Here is a 17685-nt window from a genome sequence, read left to right on the forward strand (position 1 = left end):
CACACATAGACACTCACAGTATATACTCCAAGAGAGACTGTTGCATTCACTTGGCAGACACGACTAGACAATCTGTCTCCTTGTGGAGGTCCAAGTCAGGCTGCAAATGCAGTGCCTGCCCCACACATCCATCTCCACAGCCTGCAGCTGCACTATCCTTTACAATGAAGACAGTGAGGGATACAAATATTTTATAAACATTGTTTCATCTATGTACTAACTAGAGAAGGTGGGCAGCTACTATCTTCTTAAAGACAAACCAGTAAATTATTCACTCACTTAAGTGCCAAACATGGTTTTGAATTTAGGTGTGGAGGGGCTAATTCAGTAATCACAAACCTAATTTATAATGATTCCTGAACTCAAATGTTATGATCCGTCAGAACTGTAACAAATCAGGGGTAGTAATCTCCTTTAGCTTCTCAGGTCTAAGGACTAGGTGGCTATACAGAACCAGGGCTAGGAGGAGGAAGCAGAGCTACTAGCTGCCTTCTCAGGTCACCAGCCCGCTCTCAGCGCTCACATCAGCGACTCTGGGTTCCTGAGCGAGACGATGTAGACCCATAGAAGTCCAAGAAAAGGGCAGGCCGGAGACCTTGGTCATACCCAGGTAAAGAATCTGCTCTGAAAGCATTTTCAGAAAGTTTTGCAAATTAATTTGCCACTGTATATTCATTACTTACCTTAAAGTCAGGATCAGTTATGTATATCTGGATTTTGGAATATCCACGGCACTTCTGATAGCAACAAATGGCATCAGGCACTGGAGGGAACCTGCATTCTTCAACAAATTTCTCTATCAGCATCTAAAACAAAATAAACAATAGTGAATGATACTATTGCAAAAACTAATTTATCAAGAAAAATGCCTGGGATTTCAGTAACCTTGCAATCAAAATATTTTCAACATAGGAATGACTCAATTTTGAAACCAAGAACAAACTGCATACAGCTTTTAAAGTTTTTCCTATTAAAAGGAAATTGGTATAAAGATGTGCTAAAAAAAAAAAAAAGACTGGAGAAAAACTTTTTTCAGAACTTCAGAGAGTCAGAATCAAAATCCTGCCCTTGTTACAATCACCCAACCTCATCTGATACTTAATAGCTGTTAGAAACCTCCTTTAAGGATTAAGAGTTATCCCAGTGCCTCTTCATCCAGAATCCCAATACTGCGATTCCTCCTCCTTCAGGAGCCTCTCGAACCTCTCCTCCTTACGCTTGCTGGTTTCCTGGAGAACATTGGCTGTTGTGAGTAAGGCTGCTGTGAAGTCAGGCCCAGGTTTCCTCGAGAAAACATGTTTTCATTTCTCTGTGTACCCTCAAGTGAGTCAAATAGTAGCTCCATGTAGGAGCTGCCAGATGGTTTTCCAAAGCAGCTACACCATTCTACACCACCACCAGCACGTGTGAATGTTCCAACTTCTCCACTTACTGGCCTACACAACAGTGTGATGGGTGTGAGGCAATATCTCACTGTGGTTTTGATTTGCATTTCCCTGATGGTCAATGATACTGAACATCATTCACGTATGTCTTTTTTGCAGAAATGTGTATTCAGATCCTTTGCCTATCGTTTAATTGTTTTTCTCCTTATTCTTGAGTTGGAAAAGCTGCTCCCTATGGTTTTAAAAACTTCAACCAAAGTAAAGTTCTGAACACAACATGAGAATTCACCACAAGTGAATTCAGTCAATTCATACATAATTTAGTTTTTTCCAATCTAGCAAAGGATCCTTATGCTTATGGATATGAGACTGAATTCATATCCTCTGAGTTCGGGTACTATCTCAATAATTATAGCAACTGGGATGAAATAATGTACCTTCCTCCAGGTACAGGTGCTATAGCACACTGTTTAACAAATGCTATGAAGTTAGAATATGGGGCCTCAAGTTACAGTTCCATTATTTCCTGCTGTTTAACCCGAGTTCATCACCTAACCTAGCTACACTTAATCACATGAACCTGTAAGGTGGGAAGCATCACAGTACCCAGTTCCTTGGGCTGCTGTAAGGATTAAACAGTGACACATGGAAGGTATGTGACAGGAAAACAGAACACATTCAGCAAGTGTCAGTGATCCCCACTAGTCTTTAAGGAACATACACTTCGGGGCAGGGGATGGAGTGCTCCTACCCGCGCCTTCCACCTCCACCAGTTAGTGCAGATGGGTCTCCATGGTTAGTAGGAAACCCTGCAGAAACAGATCAGTACCTTTACTTTCTCTGGCTGAGACTCTTCAATAACTACATTACTCGTGGGCCACGTCAACACTCCAGGAAGACGACAAATCAAGGTTTTTGCTTTCTCAAAGTGATTCAGGGCTTCTAGGAATCTAAAGTCATAAGCACAAAGAAAGATGTTAAAGATTAGACATATTTTCATTCACCACAAAAGTCACCAAATCTCAAATTTTATGGGAGAAGTACAGGCAACAAATCACTGAATGGGTCAAAAATATTCCAGGTATCTAAATTTCCTTTTAAAAAAACTAAGGCACTGGGGCTGCTGTTGTGACATAGTGGGTAAAGTTTCTGCCTTCAACACTGGCATCCCATATGGGTGCCAGTTCGAGTCCCAGCTGTTCCTCTTCCAATCCAGCTCTCTGCTATGGCCTGGGAAAACAGAAGATGCCCCAAGTGCATGGGCCCCTGAAGCAACCTGGGAGACCCAGAGGAAGCTCCTGGATCTTGGCTTCAGGTCAGCTCAGCTCCAGTCATCGCAGCCATTTGGGGAGTGAACCAGCAGATGGGGAGATCTTTCTCTGTCTCTCTGTCTGTTAACTCTACCTCTCAAATAAATAAAGATCTAAAAAATTTTTTAAAAATAAAGCATCATGCTGGCAGCTATAGAATATATCTTTTTTTTTTTTTTTTTTAACAGGCAGAGTGGACAGTGAGAGAGAGAGAGACAGAGAGAAAGGTCTTCCTTTTCTATTGGTTCACCCCCCAATGGCCGCTGCAGTTGGCCCGCTGTGGCCGGCGCATTGCGCTGACCCGAAGCCAGGAATCAGGTGCTTCTCCTGGTCTCCCATATGGGTACAGGGCCCAATCACTTGGGCCATCCTCCACTGCACTCCCGGGCCACAGCAGAGAGCTGGACTGGAAGAAGAGCAACCGGGACAGAATCCGGCGCCCCAACCGGGACTAGAACCTGGGGTGCCGGCGCCGCAGGTGGAGGATTAGCCTATTGAGCCACGGTGCTGGCCAGAATATATTTTAAACACAACTCTGTCCAATACGCTAACTTACGGTAGGTGCATACTAGTCTTTAAGTCACATCTTTTATTTTTTTAAGATTTATTCATTTATGTGAAAAGCAGAGTGACAGAAAAAGAGCGACAGAGATCTTCCTTCACTGGTTCATTCCCCAAATGACTACAAGAAGCAGGGCAGGGCCAGGAGCCTAGAACTCCATTTGGGTCTCCCACATGGGTGGCAGAAGTTACATCTGCTACTTTCCCAGATGTATCAGCAGGGAGCTGGATCCGAAGCAAAGCAGTCAATACTTGAACCGGTGCTCATGTGGGATGCTGGAGTCACAGGTGGAGGCTTAATCCACTGCAGTATGATGCTGGCCCTACAACTTATTTCAAAAGTTTCCAACAATTATAACAGAGCTCCTGGCTCCTGGCTGTAGCCTGGCTCAGACTAGCTCTTGTGGCCATTTGGGAAGTAAATAAGCAGATTATCCATCCTCACTCCATCTCCCCACCATATCTCTGCCTTTCAAATAAATAAATAAATACATCTGAAAAAAACCAGGAACCTGAACAATTTGGCTGCTTCATTTTTATAAATTTAATTAACCTCACTAATTAACGTAGATTTAAAGAGAAATAGCAGCCTTCCTAGTAACTAATCATATAGGGAACTTCTTTACATTTTAATAAACTCTAATTAGGATATCAACACTAAAAATTTCTCTGCTGTAAAAATTTTAAAAGGCTCAGGTATTCTGACATCTTTCTTCAACGATAAGGCAGTGAATTATTTTAGCAGAACAAAGTATCTAACTGGCAGAACAGGCATTTGGCCCAGTGGTTAGGCTACTGCTTAGTATGTGTGCCTCCCCCACTGGGAGTGCCTGCTTCAAATCTAGCTATTCTGCTTCCAACTCAACCTCCTGCTAACACACACCCCAGAAGCAGATGGTTCCCCTGCCACTCTGTGCAAGACTTGCACTGCATTCCCAGCACACACACACACACTCTCTCTTTCATTAAAACCATGTTCATACAGATGTAGTTTTTTTTTTTTTTAAGATTTTTTATTTATTTATTTGAGAGGTAGAGTTACAGATAGCAAGAGGAAGAGACAGAGAGAGGAGTCTTCCTTCCATTGGTTCACTCCCCCAATGGCTGCAACAGCAGGAGCTGTGCCAATCCAAAGCCTGGAGCCAGAAGCTTCCTCCCAATCTCCCATGCGGGTGCTGGGGCCCAAGGACTGGGGCCATCTTCCACTGCTTTCCCAAGCCATAGCAGAGAGCAGGATTGGGAGAGGAGCAGCTGGGACTAGAACCAGCACCCATATGGGATACCAGCACTGCAGGTGGAAGATTAACCTACTGTGCTACGGTGCTGGCCCCCAGATGTAGTTTTTTAGAAATAGATATTTAATCAAAAAAGTTTAGAGACCTTTGAAATATTAATTTATATTCATTCAGTCACTATTTACAGATAACACATAGTAAAGAAAACATTAAGTCCTTTCTAGGAAGTTACTCTTTTATTGACTTTCTTACCAGAATTAAAATTAGAAGACACAGGAACAGCATGGATTGGTCTTACATTAATAATTAATATTGAGGGACCAGTGCTGTGGCATAGAAGGTTATGTTTCCGCCTGCAGTGTCAGCATCCCATATGGGTGCCGGTTTGAATCCTGGCTGCTCCATTTCCAATCCAGCTCCCTGCTAGTGGCCTGAGAAAGCTGTGGAGGACAGTCCAAGTGCTTGGGACCCTGAACCCAAGAGGGAGACCAGAAAGAAGCTCCTGGCTTCAGCCTGGCCCAGCCCTGGCTATTAAGGACATTTGAGGAGTGAAACAGCGGATGGAAGATCTCCCTTTCTCTCTGTATTTCAGCTTTTCAAATAAAGAAATCTTTTTTAAAAATTAAGATGGATACTGAAATTTTTCAAAGAAAACAGCAATTATAGCAGTGTATAACAGAGAAGATTTGAAATAGTTCCAGAAAAGGAATCATCAATGATCAGGTAGAAATTACAATAATGTCATTTCCACTAACCTGTTTTTTTTCAAATATACTTTTCCAATTCCGCAGTAGGCCAGGCAATCGAGTCCCTCATTGGGATAGTGTTCGATAATCCTCTTAAACTGGTTTTCAGCTTCAGATAATTCCTTCAGTAACAGTGAGAACAATGATCACTTCCACGAAAAGGGAAACACTGGCACAGATTTTATCTGCAGGTTCATACATCTTGTATAATATTAAAGACAACCACATATACGCAAAAATTCTGATGGAAAAGGTACACCTTTTGCACTTCATTTTCTTAGAAATTGTATGAATTTCTGATAACATGGGCACTGAAGACACATCCAAACCAACCCTGCTTAACACATCAGACAATGAAAGATATGTCTGGCTGGTACTAAGAGATGAGAATTCATGTTTTTTTAAAAAAAGACTGATTTTGGTCAAACACACTATAATATATATCTTAGTAAATGTTGCTCCCTTGAAAAAGTTGGCATTCTGATGTTGGCACAATGTTTTGTGGCATAAAACAGATGAAAACTCTATCATTAAAAAAAGTTCTTTAGCAAAAATTAACATGTTAGGATACATTCTTTTAAATATTCTCAACAACCAGAAACCTGTATTCGTTGAATGAGTTTTGTTTTTGGAAGAAATCTAAAAGATACTTAGATTTAAGAAATAACTAGTAACACATTGTGAGTGGAAAAGGAAATGTCACTATGAAAACACACCAGTTCCAAAGAAGGAATTCCAAAAATGTTTAAAGCAAGGACTAAGTTGGGGTAAACACAGCGCTTTCTTAAGGGACCACTCTGATGAAATCCTTTTAAACAACTAAATTCTACCATACCTATTTGGGTGTTTTTTTTTTGTTTATTTGTTTTGTTTTTGTTTTTAAAGAAAGTTTCACCACTGGGCCAGGGCTGTGCCACAGTAGGTTAAGCTTCTGCCTGCGGTGCTGGTATCACATATGGGTGCCAGTTCCAGTCCCTGCTGATTCAGCTCCCTACTATTATGGCAGGGAAAGCAGTGGAAGATGGCAAGTGCTTGGGCCCCGGCACCCACACGGGAGACCCAAAAGAAGCTCCTGGCTCCTGGGTTCAGATCGCCCTTGCAGCCATTTGGGGAGTGAACCAGCAGATGGAACACATCTCTCTCTGTGTCTCCCTCTGTCTGTACTCTGTCTCTCAAATAAATAGATGTTTTCTCTTTTTTTGTTAAAAAAAAAAAAAAGCTTCACCATTTTCCAGTAAATCATAAACGTAATTGCTATTTATTCAACTCCCATAAGGGAAAAAAAAAAGATGTCATTATTGTCCTGCCAAGAACAGAATTAAAATAACAAAAACCTGTTTTCAGCAACCTATTGGAATACAGAATTAGGCATTAACGGAAGACATTCATCTGTCACACCAAGAACATAAAAAACAAACCCCTGCCATTGCGGACCTCTGGAGGAGAGTTAAACACAAGGGAAAACTTAGATCCCCGTTAGGCAGCACTCTGTGGTTAATTAATCATGTAGCCAGCAAGGCTTGGAACTTACATTGGTAGAAGGATGTAGTATATCTGTGGTCTTTTTAGAGCATTTAAACATTTATAGAAAAAATAACCATGGAGAGCAGAGTTGTAACACGCAGTGTTATACACATGTTCCAAGAGAGCAGGAGCAGTGGAAATGAAGGGTGCTCAGACCCAAAACGACAAACCGCGTGCAGTGATGAGCAGCCTGCACACCAGAAATAATCAAACACCCAGGTATGCCCTAGCCGGCACTCTGATACCAACACTATCATTTCTCCTTTTGCTTTTCTAATAAAACAGAGCAACACAAAGCTGTCCTCTATTAACATCCCCAGGCCCATTCCCTACTTCTATCATTAAATTTAGCCAGTATCTTAATTTGATGTAGGGATAATCCAATTTTTTTATTCTGCAAGATGTACATTCACAAACAATGTACGGTACTAGCTTATATGTTTTCCAGATTGTACTAAGTGGGATAATAAGATTTATGTTCTCACCCTGCAATTTTTCTTCAACATTATGCTTGTAAATCTTTCATATATATATATATATTCCATTCTTCACTTGTTACACAAATATAAAGTAGATTCCCACTGGTTGCCTGGGATAGCCTTTTTCCAACAGGAAACCAAATTAAATCTAAGGGAAAATAAACTTCACAAACTAGGGATGGGTAATTGGTCAGTGAAGACGTCAGCTGAGATGCCTGCGTTCCACCCTGGAGTGCCTGAGTTAGATTCCTGGCTTCTTGCTAATGCAGATCTCCAAAGGCTGTGGGAAATGGCTCAGGAGGTTGCATCCTTGCCATCCACACTGGAAGCCTGGGTTGAGTTCCGCCTCCCAGCTTTAGCCTGGCCCAGTACCAGCAGTTGTGTTGGTTCTTCTTGCCCCCACATCTGTCTCAAATTTAAACTTAACTATTTCAGACTATCAAGAAAGCACAGATAATTACTATATATCTTACAAACTCAAAGTCATATTTTAATTGCTTATTACCTCTGTTACACATCTTACCTCAGGCTGTCCTATTCCAAGGAGAGAAATGGCAAGTCCATAGACTACTAAGACATAGTTAATCATGGCCAGATTCAATTGCTGTCAATAAAAATGCCTTAGTTAAAAATTGTGAACATAATTCTGCTTAAGTTCCATAATACAAATCTTCTAGCCATAACAGGAAAATCAGTGTAATAAAATCTCACTAGTCAATATGATAGAACTGAAGGTCAAATATTAGAAAAAAATTTTTATAGGTCTAATGCCGTGGCATGGCAGGTTAAGCCGCCACCAGAGACTTCTGATGCAGCTCTCCGCTAATGCACCTGGGAAAGCAGTGGGGGATGGTCCAAGTGCTTGGTTCCCTGCACACACATAGGAGACACAGAAGAACCTCCTGGCTCCTGGCTTCAGCCTAGCCCAGCCCTGGTTGCATCCATTTGGGCAATGAACCAGCGATCCAGTAAACCAGCGAACCAGAGGGAGAGATCTCTCCCACTCTCTCTTTAACTCTGCCTTTCAAATAAAATATGAACCTAAAAAAATTTTTAAAAAAGAACATATATTTGTGGCCAGCGCCATGGCTCACTTGGTTAATCCTCCGCCTGTGGCACCAGCATCCCATATGGGCACTGGGTTCTAGTCCTGCTTGCTTCACTTCCAGTCCAGCTCTCTGCTGTGGCCTGGGAGGCCAGTGGAGGATGACCCAAGTCCTTGGGCCCCTGCACCTGCATGGGAGACCAGGAAGAAGCACCTGGCTCCTGGCTTTGGATCAGCGCAGCGCTGGCCACAGTGGCCATTTGGGGAGTGAACCAACGGAAGGAAGACCTTTCTCTCAGTCTATAACTCTGTCAAAAAAAAAAAAAAAAAAACCAGATATTTTACAAAACTAAGAAGTTATATTCTACTGAGTATTTCTAATACAACAGAATCCAGAGTTTCTTGGGGCATGGTTCATGATAAATTAGAATAATTTTTAAGCAAAATCATTCTTTTGCATGAACGTGGGTAAGAGTAATAGATTAAGTCATATGCTTGAGGCCCGCGCTGTGGCATAGCGGGTAAAGCCACTGCCTGCAGTGCTGGCATCCCATATGGGCGCCGGTTCGAGTCCCAGCTGCTCCATTTCCAATGTAGCTCTCTGCTGTGGCCTGGGAGAGCAGTAGAAGATGGCCCAAGTTTTTGGGCCCCTACACCCACATGGGAGACCTGGAAGAAGCTCCTGGCTCCTGGCTTCGGATTGGCACATCTCCGGCCATTGCAGTCATCTGGGGAGTGAACCAGTGGATAGAAGACCCACCCTCCCTCCCACCCTCCCTCCCTTCCTCCCTCCCTTCCTTTCTCTCTCTCTCTCTCTGCTTCTGACTCTGTAACTCTGCCTTTCAAATAAATAAAATCTTTAAAAAAAATTTTTTTAAAAGACATGCTTTCTTATAACCTTGCCTAAGCTATTTACGTACTTTGCTAAAATTTTCTGGAAGAAAAGATGTGATTAAAGTGACTCTAATTCTGTGATTAAATATGTTAATAAAGAAAAATAACAGTTCTGATAAGCTCAAACTAGAGTTAACAGGAGTATAAACACTGATCATAAATTGAGTGTGACTGTGATGGTTGAATTGGCATATTACTTGCTTCCCACAACCTGGAGGAAATTCATCTAATCTTAGAGAGACCTGAAAGGCTGTGGAAAAGGAACTAAAAAATAAATTTAGGAGGGGGCTGGCATTGTGGTGCAGCAGGTTAAATCACCCATGTAAGCCCTGGCTCAGTCCCGGCTGCTCCACTTCTGATCCAGCTCCCTGATAATGGCCTGGGAAAGCAGAGGAGGATGGCACAAGGACTTGGGCCCCTGCCACCCATGTGGCAGACCCAGAAGAAACTATTGGCTTCTGGCTCCAGCTTGGCCCAGCCCTGGCCATTGTGGCCATTTGGGGAGTGAACAAGCGGATGGAAGACCTCTCCCTCTCTGTGTAACTCTTTCAAATAAATAAATACATCTTTATAATAATAAATAAATAAATCTTTAAAAAATAAGTTTAGGAGCAGGCATTTGGTGAGGTGGTTAAGGTACTGTTCAGGATGCTTCCAATTCATACTGGAATGCCTGGGGTCAAGACCTATCTCTGCTCCTGATTCCAGCTTCCTGCTAATGCAAACCCTGGGAAGTAGCAGGCGCTAACTCAGTTATCCCCTGCCATGCAGACAGGAGACCCAGATGGAGTTTATAGCTCCCAGCTTCAGCCTTGCCCAGCCCCAGCTGTTTTGGACATCTGGAGAATGTAATTGTGGGTAGGAGAGCTTTCTCTTTCAGTCTATCTCAGTGTCTCTCTTTCAAATAAAGAAACTTGAAAACAAAAAATAAGCAGCAGCTTATTCTGGTACAAAGCATTCTGAAGCCCACCCACAGCTTTTTCATGGGCATCTTCCATGATGTTTTTGAAGACACCCACGTGAATACAAGTTACAGCCTTTATCTCTTCTACAGCTGCAGGGCAGCCGCACTGGTAAGCCAGGCACGATGCAGGAACTTCACCTTTATCTTCTGGGGGTCTAAGCCGTTCAGCAGCTCCGTGAAGGCTTGTGCAGCACTGCGGCAGCGCTGCTCCAACAAGGCCGTGTAGCCATCCTGAATCAAGCTTCTCAGCATTTTCATTATATTAGCAAAATCCTGCCAAAAAAACTTCTCTCAGTCATCCAAATCTATACATTTTTAGCCTAAAATGCTAAGTTCACCAGTAAAACTAAATAATTTAAATCAACACCCAAACCAGTTTTTATTAATTAAATTCCTTTCTTAGCACGGCAAATTTAAAGCACAAATTAAAGTGCTTGGCTGCCAGCCAGGATGCCCACATCACATACTGGAGTGTCTGGGTTCAATTCCAAGCTCCAGCTCCTGTATTCCACATTCCTGCCAACAGGAAGTAACAGTGATGGCTCAAGGGGTTGAGTCCCTGCCACCCACATGCAAGGCCTGGACTGAGTTCCTGGCTCCCAGCTTCAGCCCTGGCAGAGCCCCAGCCATTGGGGCACCTGGAGAACAGAGCAGCAGATGGATGCTTGCTCACTCTCTCTTTCTGCTTCTTGTAAAAATACAGAATGTAAAATAAAACAAGAACACTGCTTCACCATCAGAAGTCCAATACATCTGCTGTTGCCCATGCAAGAAGGAGTGGTTCATTTTATACAACATGGTGCTAAGCCTTACTTGCTTTTCCAGACTAAACAGACATTGTTTTGAAGTTTGAAGAACACACACAGAGAACACCAGTCAGCACTTATATAAGTAAGTTGCTTGGCTTGGACTAGAACAATTAGGTGCAATAAAACATGCAATATGTACTGATCACTATGAGATGTTAACTACCGCCAACCTGCTTTAAAAGAAACATTAATTCCAAAGTAAGAGGTGAAGAATTCAATCTTTAAATACTCCTGCCACAGATAACTATACGAAATTATTGGGAGATAGACCAATAGGTTAAATGCATAAGAACATAAGAAAATGTAATAAAATTGCTATAACTGCTCTTAAATGAGAAAAATTTTGTAATCTGAATACTTTCGTGAACATATATCACAGTTTAAACTCAGATTTTAGCAACGTGACAACATCTATATGTCACAGAAGTTCCAGAGGGTCCGGTACTGTGGCATAGTGAGTAAAGCCACCACCTGTGATGAGCATCCCATATGGGCGGGCGCTGGTTTGAGACTCAAATGCTCCACTTCCAATCCAGCTCCCTGCTAATGCACCTGGGGAAACAGCAGTATCCTCTCACTCCTTACACCATACATGTGTGCACCATTCAGTGGAGCAGAAAACTAAGCATGCATGTTCTATTCCTCACTGTTCCTAACAAAACAGACTCAAAAGGAGATTCCACTGCACAAAGCAGGCAAGGAAAAGCAGAGTGGTTACAAATTAACAAAAGCTTCCTGCTGGTGTCCATCCAGTGAATTAAAAGTTCAGAAGAACTTTTCTCTAAATTACTCATGGACAAAAGCAATTCAGGTGAAGCTGGTTTTTGTTATCATAGTACTTTAAAACCTCAGTGACAGCCATATTTATTTTCAGATATACATTTGAAGTTGGTGATGTGCTATCCCATAGATAACTAGTCTTGCACAACCTGCTAAGATTTCAATCTCGTCCTCATTCTGAAGACACAGACCCTGCAGCTCTTGTTTTCAGTGGAAGTTATTTCCCTCGACCTGTACTGGAAGTTCCACCAGAGCAGAGAGAGTCGCATCACCACCAAACTCAACTCCGTCTTCAGCATGTGGGGCCTCAACAAAAACGTGGTGAGTGAACACGTGAGGGCATAAAAATAACTCTCATATTTATTTAAAAGGTCTTTTTATCTTCACAGGCTGTCTTTTCTATTTAAGTCCTTTATGGTTTGCAGTCAGTAAAATCAACATAGGAAAACCTAACTTAAATATCCCCAACTGTTAGAAATTCTAAAAATTATTTTATGAAAATGATTAGAAATCTGTTTTTACGGGGCTGGTATTGTGGCACAGCAGGTTCAGCCAGCATCTGATACTGAAATGCCAGTTCAAGTCCCTACCACTCCCATCTATTCCAGCTTCCTGCTAATGAGCCTGGGAAGGCAGCTGAAGATGGCCAAATAGTTGGGCTCCTGAAATCCATGTGGGAGACAAGGATGGAGTTCCTGGCTCCTGGCTTCAGCCTGGCTCAGCCCTAGCTGTTGTAGTCATCTGGGGAGTGAACCAGTAAATCGAAGATCCATCTCTCTCTTTTCCCCACACTCCTTCTCTCTATTGCTCTAAATAAATCTTGAAAGAAGAAAATTTTAGTTCTTGTAAGATATGTTACAGAATCTAAGATTGTTAACTGATTTTTAAAATGACCCATAGATTTTAAAACAAGCATTCTATTACATGTTTTTTTTTTTTTCTTGGACAGGCAGAGGTTCTATTACATGTTAATATATATTTTCATCACTAAATAACAAAAAATAATTTTATATACAAAGTTATATTAGTGCTAAATCATCCAAAATATAAAAAGGTTGGTAAATCTTTAATGATTTTAGAGTATGTATAATAAAATATACAAGTGCTTAAATATTTTGAAGTGCTTTAATTCTCTGAAAAATATTTAAGGGTAATATTATTGTTAAATCACTGGAAATCAAACAGTATTAACCATTAGTTAAACTTCTCGATAATACAATTACTACATTAACTGTTACTTTAGTGACAGTGCTAACATTTAATTTAGTGACAGTGTTGTTTTTTAGCAACATAATATTGAATCGTAGATCTATAAAATTCTTAAAAAATAATTTGAGACATACATAACAAGAACATTATTAATGGAAAAACATTTTGTTCACAGTTTGCTACTCCGCTGGAAAAGCCTTCTCCATTACCTGGTGTGCAGCTCTGGAAGATTTAGAGAATTGTTTCTCTAAGATGTTTTTCAAATCTACTGGTAACGTCAACTGTGAACTAGAACTAAAGGAGAAAAAGCAGTTGTTTTGAATCTTTTTCAAGTAAAACAGCCCTATTTACATAGGCAATATATACATATATTATATACATGTACTGAGGCTCATTCAAGACCCCAGGATGCAGATTCCCCCAAATTAATTTCCAGATCCAATGCGATCTTGATGAAGTCCCTGTACAATCAGAGAAGACACACCTGGGCTTCTCTGGTTCGTTATTTCGAGGTTTTTGCTTTCCTTTATGTTTTGGAGGCTGACCTGTGAATACAAAAGCATCCGTTCATGAAGTCTACACACAGAAACCTGCAAACTCCAGAGTAAAGTAAAAACACTTACATTGGAATATAAGTGAAAGAAGCAATACTGTGTGAATGTAACTGCGAGTAGGTGAGACAAAAAAGTACCTGATGCAAGCTTCCCATGTGTGGTGTAAAATGACTAGAAAGAGAACTTACAGTAAGTATTATTATTTAGGTCTATAGCCGATATGGAGAGGCACGGGGCAGCTCCTATGCTCAGGTAGCTTACAATCAGATGGGATGGAAAGAAACATTACTTCTGTAGTGATGAAGAGAAGACGCTGTGTTGTTACTGACATGGTACTCCCTTAGTCCCAGAAAGGGAATCACATAAGCTGGAATGGGAGGGGACAGTATTTGTGAGAATGCAGTGCTGATGTGTGGTTTTGAGGAATAAGCAGGACTGGAACAGAACAGCCAGAACCCAGAGTGGAGCTCTTCTGAGAAATACTGTGCATGGGTGATGTGAGGAGCTCACAAGGCTGCAAGGTGGGAACGGGCTGCAAAGACAGGGTGGGGTGTTCACTTATAGACTTTCTGTTGTGGGACGATGAGGGCTATCTCTGCTCTTGTCTCAAGGTGAGCACATGAGATTTACCGAGAGCAGGAAACCTGTCTCAGCAGTCAGGAGGGGGACTCCACGGGAGCAGCTGCCAGAGCAGCTCTTTTACAACAGTGGCTTTCTCTGATTGCCCCTTTCTGAAAAGAAAGTAAAGATTTCCCCAGTTAAGGGGAGGGACAGATTGAGAACTAATCAGAAGGAAGGGATAATGACCAATTAGGAAGCCATAGTAACAGCCAATCAGCAGGAAGGGATAACTGAAAGTGTATGCTAATGAGATAGGCCACATGAACCAATCAGGGAACTGATACTGGAGTAGCCTGTTCTGCACAGAAGTGTGAAGAGTGCTCAGTCAGGTCACCTTGGCCGACTCAACAACACCTGAAGATCACACTGTCTGTTTCTCCACCTGGAGTCTCCTCCCCCTCTCCCCCAGGGTTCCTGGCAAGTTACACGACATGCTTTCTCTTTCCCATGTGTTTGTTCCTTTCCAAGGCCCTGGTGTCCCTATCATTTTCACTCTGCTCTCCAGCTGTGCAGGCTCCGCCTTCCTAACAGCCGTGTGGGAGGCCTCAGCATGTTCTTGGTCAGGGGAGTGCAAGCTCCCAGCCGGGTGGAAGTGTGAGTATGGACAGCCGGAGGGCCAGGGCCCACCTGGAGGGTCTGGATGAGAGCACAGGAAAGTCACAGCCAGTGCAGGAGGGAGTGGGAGCCTGAGCTGGCTATGGTTGCCTCAGAAAGAGAGAAATACTTCTGGGAAGGCAGAAGAGTTCCAGTTCGATTTTGGCTGTGTGACACCAGGCAAAACATTTAACCCTAACCTTGGAACCTCAATGACTTCATCTGAAGCGTGAACAATACTTAAATTGTTGGAAAATCTATAAATTAAAGGCTGTCTTCTAAAAAAAAAAAAACAAAACTTTTTTATCTTCAAAGATGTTTCAAAGGCTGTTAGAATTACATCAGATGAGATAACCACCAGGGTCTCCTACCCTAAAATTATGGTAAAAGTGAACAAAATAAAAGTGCCCAATACTAAACAGCTGTGGGCAGGCAAGGACACAGTGAATGCTAGAAGCAACACACTTAGGAGAAAAGAAACAAAGCAACAGCATTTCTGAGGAGAGAGAAGACCAAGCATCTCTCCACAGTAACCCAAGAAACATCGCAGGAATGCTGGAGATAAATAACTGCTCTAACTTAACTTCATGCAGGAAAGCATGTAAGCATATAGTCCTAAAGTCCTCATCAAAATCTTGTAGTATAAATGGAGATAAAGAAATAAACAAAGGGGCAGGTGTTTGGTGCAGCCACAGGATGCCGCTTGGGCTGCCTGCATCCCGTATTGCAGTGCCTAGTTTTCAGTCCCAGTCCTACTTCCAATTCCAGCTTCCTGTTAATGTGCACCATGGAAAACAACACAGGATGGCACAAGTGCTTGGATCCATACCACCCACAGGGAGAGCCAGATGGGAGTTTCTGGACTCCAGCTTCAGCCTAGTTCAGCCAGAGCAATTGTGGCCATCTGGAGAATAAACCATCAAATGAGATCGATCGATCTCTCTCTCTCTCGCCCACTTTAAAGTAAAATAAAACAAAAGTTTAAAAATATATTTAAAGGAAAAGAGAAAAAATGAAGCATGAAAACGCGCTTCTCTGGAACGTTCATCTCCAGAGAAGCTAAGTAGTGAGCATGTCTGCACGTTTACCAGTTGCATAAACACACACACGCACTGGGCGTATTCAACTTCAACAGGAACTAGCCTAAAGCATGTTAGAGTTGAACGTTTGAGTCTCTGCCCCAAGATTCCTATGTGAAAACCTGATCCCCAAGGTGACAGCACTAGGAGGTGTGACCTTTGGCTGTGACTGGGTCATGAGGCAGCGTCCTCAGGAATGGGGTCAGTGTCCTCAGATCAAAGAAGAGGTCCCAGCAAGCTCTCTTGCCCCTTCTGCCATGTGAGCACACAGTGAAGATGGCTATCTATCAGTGAACCAGGACGAGGAACACCCCCACTGAATTTTCTGGTGCCATGATAGTGGATTTCCCAGCCTCCAGAAATGTAAGAACTAAATGTTTTTAAGCTATGCGGTTTGCTGCTTTTGTTAGAGCAGTTCAAAATGGGCTAGAGAGAATCCATTCTTCAAGGGAGCAGTATCACTCCCAATAGGGTGAAAATCAATTACTGAAAGATGAAAATAATGTACTTCCTTTTATATGTTAAGCACATATAAAACATATGCACAGATAGTCCATAGGCAGATAAATAGTATTTGTGATATTAACATTTTGTAGTGGAGGCCAATCAGAAAACAGGGTAGTTTTGGACAGAGGCAACAATACACTTTCAACAATGAAAATTCATGAGCAACTTAGCACTGACTTGAAATAAACATTCATTACTCTGTTAATATAGAAATACCATAATGTACAATGAGAACAATGTAGGAGCTGATGCTGTGGCACAGTGGGTTAAAGGCCTGGGGGCCGGCACTGTGGAGCAGTAGGTTAATCCTCTGCCTTGTGGCGCCAGCATCCCATATGCGCACTGATTCTAGTCCCGGCTGCTCTTCTTCAAATCCAGTTCTATGCTAAGGCCTGGGAAAGCAGTAGAAGATGACCCAAGTGTTTGGGCCCCTGCACCCAAATGGGAGACTCAGAAGAAGCTCTTGGCTCCTGGCTTTGAATTGGCACAGTTCTGGCCTGCAGCACCAGTATCCCATATGGGCGCTGGTTCAAGTCCCAGCTGCTCCACTTTTTTCTTTCCCCGAAGAAAGCAGACAACTGCTAGGTTTCTTTCTTTTTTAAATATTTATTTATTTGAAAGTCACAATTGCATAGAGAAGGAGAGGCAGAGAGAGAGGTCTTCTATTCGATGGTTCACTCCTTAATTGGCTGTAATGGCCGGAGCTGCACTGATCTGAAACCAAGAGCCAGGAGCTTCTTCCAGGTCTCCCACACTCAAGGACTTGGGCCATCTTCTACTGCTTTCCCAGGCCATAGCAGAGAGCTGGTTTGGGAGTGGAGCAGCCAGGACTCAAACTGGAGCCCATATGGGATGCTGGCACTACACCACAGCACCAGCCCCAGCTCCACTTCTGATCCAGCTCTTTGCTATGGCCTGGGAAAGCAGTGGAGGATGGGCCAAGTCCTTCAACCCCTGCACTCATATGAGACACCCAGAAGGAGCTCCTGGCACCTGGTTTCAGATCATCTTGGCTCTGGCCATTGTGGCCATTCGGGGAGTGAACCAAATGAAAGACCTCTCTCTCTCTCTGTCTCTATCTCTCTCTTTCAAGTAAATAAAATAAATCTTAAAAAAAAAAAAACCAGCCAATAGAAGTAATGCTTGTGCAAATTTTATGGCATAAAAATTGAGGCTACCTGGGCCAGTGATGTGGCATAGTGGGTTAAAGCCCCGGCCTGAAGCACCGGCACCCCATATGGGCACCAGTTTAGTCCTGGCTGTTCCTCCTCTGATATGGCTCTCTGCAACCACCTGGGAAAGCAGTGAAAGATGGCCCAAGTCCTTGGGCTCCTGCACCAGCATGGAGATCCACAAGAAGCTCCTGGCTCTTGACTTCTGATTGCACCC

The 17685-nt window shown here is 42.6% G+C and overlaps 1 protein-coding gene across 21 annotated transcripts in view; it reads right to left on the reverse strand.

Annotated features, from left to right (window-relative positions):
* TTC3 (tetratricopeptide repeat domain 3) overlaps nt 1–17685 on the reverse strand; it is a 127960-nt gene that overhangs the window by 64231 nt on the left and 46044 nt on the right. For all 21 annotated transcript variants that reach the window (XM_008274871.4, XM_051833619.2, XM_008274872.4 and 18 more), the window contains 7 exons: nt 13426–13486; nt 13151–13235; nt 10282–10416; nt 7764–7844; nt 5247–5359; nt 2215–2335; nt 684–806 (listed from right to left, as the gene is read on the reverse strand). In XM_008274871.4, coding sequence (XP_008273093.3) covers nt 684–806; nt 2215–2335; nt 5247–5359; nt 7764–7844; nt 10282–10416; nt 13151–13235; nt 13426–13486 — 719 coding nt within the window. The remainder of the gene's footprint in view (nt 1–683; nt 807–2214; nt 2336–5246; nt 5360–7763; nt 7845–10281; nt 10417–13150; nt 13236–13425; nt 13487–17685) is intronic.

Source organism: Oryctolagus cuniculus, chromosome 4 (assembly GCF_964237555.1).
Source record: "Oryctolagus cuniculus chromosome 4, mOryCun1.1, whole genome shotgun sequence".
Classification (NCBI taxonomy): domain Eukaryota; kingdom Metazoa; phylum Chordata; class Mammalia; order Lagomorpha; family Leporidae; genus Oryctolagus; species Oryctolagus cuniculus.